Source organism: Salvelinus namaycush, chromosome 42, assembly GCF_016432855.1.
Source record: "Salvelinus namaycush isolate Seneca chromosome 42, SaNama_1.0, whole genome shotgun sequence".
Lineage (NCBI taxonomy): Eukaryota > Metazoa > Chordata > Actinopteri > Salmoniformes > Salmonidae > Salvelinus > Salvelinus namaycush.
This window is the reverse complement of record NC_052348.1, coordinates 21,901,375-21,905,505: the sequence shown is the minus strand read 5'-3', so window position 1 is coordinate 21,905,505 and position 4,131 is coordinate 21,901,375. Positions and strand designations below refer to the sequence as shown.

The window sequence follows — 4,131 nt, the reverse complement described above, 5'->3', positions numbered from 1 at the left end:
GGTAAATAACTTGTGGTTGTCTTTCAGTCAAGACCTCAACGGCACGATGGTTCATAACGACCTCAACGATGGTTCATAACGTCCTTATCACAGTCGTAAAACATACTAATGATTAACTAGTAGAACAGAGAGAACGTTACACAAAGAGTTTGATTGTAGAGATCCAAAGGACTCTTCACGTCACCATTTAATACAGGTCAGTGCTTCTCTCTTTTCTGTTACGGTCTTTGGATCAGGACTCACTGGAGCTGTTGTTGAATTAAGACTGATGTCCTTTTCATCTCTGAATATACTGTAGATCTGCGCTCAACAAGTTCTGCAACATGGAGGTTGAATGTTGGCAGATGGATGGTGAGAATTGTGTTCTATTGACAATGACAACAGTTATTCTGTATCTGCAACTGATTTGTATGGAAGGGTACTCTTGAAGTGTTTATCATCGGTGACTAATTTTGTTCTTATCTTTAGAGTGCAGTGAGAAGAAGAAAATGTGGGCAATCATCATTTCCTCTGTAATTGCCGCTTCAATCGTTGTGTTAAGTTTGTCCCTTTACTTTCGACCGGTGGTGAGATACCTGTTACTTATACATTAGATTACATAGTTATGTTGTATGAACTTAATATGGTATTACCTAGTTTAGTTAACAACTAACATGTTAAGGCTGCTGGGTAACTGGGTATATTTAATAAGTTATCAACTCAGGAAATCAGGTTGAGTTAACATAACTAGGCAATACAATATGTTACATTCCAACAAGTTCCTACAACTTCACATTTGAGATGAGCAGGTTTAACTAATTTCTTTAAGTTGAAACACTACAATTTTACAATTTTAGAGTATCCTTAAAGCAAAGAGATTGGAAGCCATTTTATCAAGGCGGTACACAGTCACCCATTAAGTCTGTATAAGGAGTATCTACAGTAATTAAGACGTCACTGTTACAGAAGGAGACGACTTTCCCGCTGGACATGGCACCAAATTCTATTGATGACAAATACGATGGCTGCAGAGACGAAGCCTTTAAGAGGGTGGATGGCTACTACCTCCCACATGAGAAAAACACCACCACTAACTTCAGAAGAGCCTGGGACATAGCAGAGAAACATGCATCCATTCCAAAAGATGGTCTGCAAAAAGTGCATTCCATCGCTATGTATTCGTACACAAATAACAAACCCCAACCTCCATCCGAGAACATCTACATAGACTTCAACGAAGCAGTTAGACAAGGCAGATATGGGTATGGAAGATCATTCCAGTACCATTCCCTGCACTTCTATCTGACTGATGCCATTCAGATTCTCAAACAAAGTCAAACAACATGTAGGACCACCTATCGTAGAACCAAGGTGTATTTTGATCGAAATGTTCTGAACAAAGAGATCCGTTTCGGAATCTTTGCCTCCAGTTCTTTAAATAAGTCATTACATATGTTTGGCAACATGTCCTGCTTTGAGATCAACACGTGTTTCGGTGCCAACCTGACATATTACTCTGCCTATCTCAATGAGAGTGAGGTTTTAATCCCGTCCTATGAGGTCTTTAGAGTCACTGCTGTCCAGACAAACACGTGGTGTGACGTCGTCTACACACTGAATAGCACCGGAATATCGAAGAGCAACCTGAAATGCAGCTGGGTTTACAATGGAGCAGAATCAAATCTGAGAAGCAGCTTTTATACATTCATCAGAGCATCGGATACAGACTACATAATGCTCTTTATTATGTTGATAAATATTGTATTTCACTGATTATTCTGCCCTGAAACAATGATACAATGAGGAATCTTAACCACTTTCCATATCACAGTTGTAATGATCCTGTTAAGAACAACTCTCTGTGCTTGTATGATTTTATTTCCTGACATTGTCATTTCATTTGGTTTTAAAATATCGAAATAAATGAACTTTAAATTTGCCCTGCAGCTTTTGTTGAAATCAATCAAAAAATGTATTGAGAATGATTACGTCACATGTCATCTTTATACACTGCCTGTAAACCTGGTATTAACCTATAAAGCCAGCTCTCTGACCAAGCATCCAGGCTGCATCACATCCGTCCGTGATTGGGAGTCCTATAGGGCTGCACACAATTGGCCCAGCGTTGTCCTGGTTTGGCCGGGGTAGGTCGTCATTGTAAATAAGAATGTGTTCTTAACTGACTCGCCTAGTTAAATAAAGGTAAAAAAAAAATATCTAAAAAATAATAAAATCAGTAGACCTTTTCAGACAGTCTGCAGACAGGAAACCAGAAGTCTTCTACTAAACAACCTCTTCAGGGCTCCAGTTCTGGTAAGTTCACTGTCATTTAATCAAGAAGATGATGGTCACACGTCCTCAAAGAGCAGCAAACATATTCACAAATGTGGTTCCGCCTAAACTAAACACACCTTTTCCTGGAAATTTGACAAATAGAAACCAGTGGTCATCCATAACTGTGTTACGACCTAAGTGACCGTAATCATGACTGACCAGTGACCACACAGTGCAGGGTGAGAGTTTGAGGTCATGATGTGCAGGTCTGTTAAGGGGACTGTTTATCTCTGCAGAGAGACCTTATAACAGGGGTAGGCAACCCTGGTCCTGGAGTTCTGCAGCCACTTGAGGTTTTTAATTTAACCAACCTGGAATACAAGGTGTGTTGAATTTAGGAAATCACTAAGATGATCAGTTAGCTCAGTAGCTCAGTGTGGTGCCTAGTTGGGACAAAACCCTGCAGTACCTGGGGCTCTCCTGGAACAGGGTTGCCGACCCCTGTCCTATAAAGTGGTGGAGTAAAGCAAACCATTGGGTGTGGAATATGAGCTTTCTGACACAAGTCCTATGAAATGGATATTACACACAAAACCAACTCGGTGGCCTTGTGGTTAGAGTGTCCGCCCTGAGACTGAAAGAGAGTTGAGTCTTAACAAAAACTCAGGACAAATGGGACCTGATGCCTCTCTGCTTGGCACTCTGCATTCAAAAGATGGATTGGGGATGTAATGGTATATTGTCTCTATTCCATCCAATAAATATGACCCCTGCCCTGGCGAGAGGGGGGCTATTTGGGACACACCCCCACCGCAGGCTTTACTGCACGTCTGTAGAAAGGATGGCAGTGGGGCACTTCAGATTACAAGTTTACAAACAAAAGGATGCTTCTTCGTTCAAGCATTTAAAACTTACAGACTTTCTAATATAAAAGATGGAGGAACAAAAATGTTCCTTATAATTCCTCTAATTCTAATAACTTATAAGTGCAATAAATGAAGGCTATTGTGTGCAGTAAATTCAAGAAATCATGTGAGTAAGTGCGAGCAAGTGCGGTCAAAAAACTATACCGCTCCCCCATCTAACCAAGACTCCTCCTCGTAGGCCCGACTTCCTCCCTCAAAAGAACCTTTCCTCCTCCCGTAGCCACCGCACCGGCCGCAAGGGGGGTATTCATCTCCAATAACGGCTTCACACTGATAATATAACTAATAATGCTCTGGTTATTGTATACAAATTGGCTATTTGGCTCTAACAGGGGATAAGGCCTTAAGTACTAGCATCCTGTCCAGGGGGCGTACTTGTACATCAAGCTTCTTCATGTTACCGAAGATGGCCTCTTGCTGTTCTGGCTCAGACAAGGCTACGTACATTTGCAAATCATAGTTTGTTTGAAGTAGTGTAGGGAGATACTAGTTTGGTAGAATGTATGTTTGGTAGAGTCTATGTTAAAGCTGTTTTAGACATATAAAAGACGGAACATTCAGAGCTCCATCATGTATGTGTGTGTATATATATATATATGAATGTATGTGATGTAATATGAGGTACGTACCTTAATGATTTATATTTACCTGATTGAGATCCCTTGTTATTAGTGCACCTTAGTTTTTGGCTCCCCCCTGTTGTCCATTCATCGTACTGTGGTAAGTGTGTTAGTGATGGGATAAAGGCAGGGAGGCAGGAAGTTGGGCCTTCGGGTGGGTGGGAGTCCTAGCTAGACGTGGGAGAGGTATAGTATTTGGACCATACATACACACAAGAGTGTGCAAAGCTGTCATCAAGGCAAAGTTCTTTGAACATTCTCAAATCTAAAATATATTTTGATATAACACTTTTTTGGTTACTACATGTACATGATTCCGTGTTATTTCATAG

At 40.8% G+C, this 4,131-nt stretch overlaps 1 protein-coding gene across 1 annotated transcript; it reads left to right on the top strand.

Annotated features, from left to right (window-relative positions):
* The first annotated feature begins 653 nt into the window (after window positions 1-653).
* On the top strand, window positions 654-3,439 carry LOC120035051 (T-cell ecto-ADP-ribosyltransferase 1-like). Its single transcript, XM_038981813.1, has 3 exons — window positions 654-677; window positions 946-1,574; window positions 3,358-3,439. Exons 1-3 carry the CDS (start codon window positions 654-656, stop codon window positions 3,437-3,439), a joined length of 735 nt encoding a protein of 244 aa, XP_038837741.1.
* Window positions 3,440-4,131: the final 692 nt, after the last annotated feature.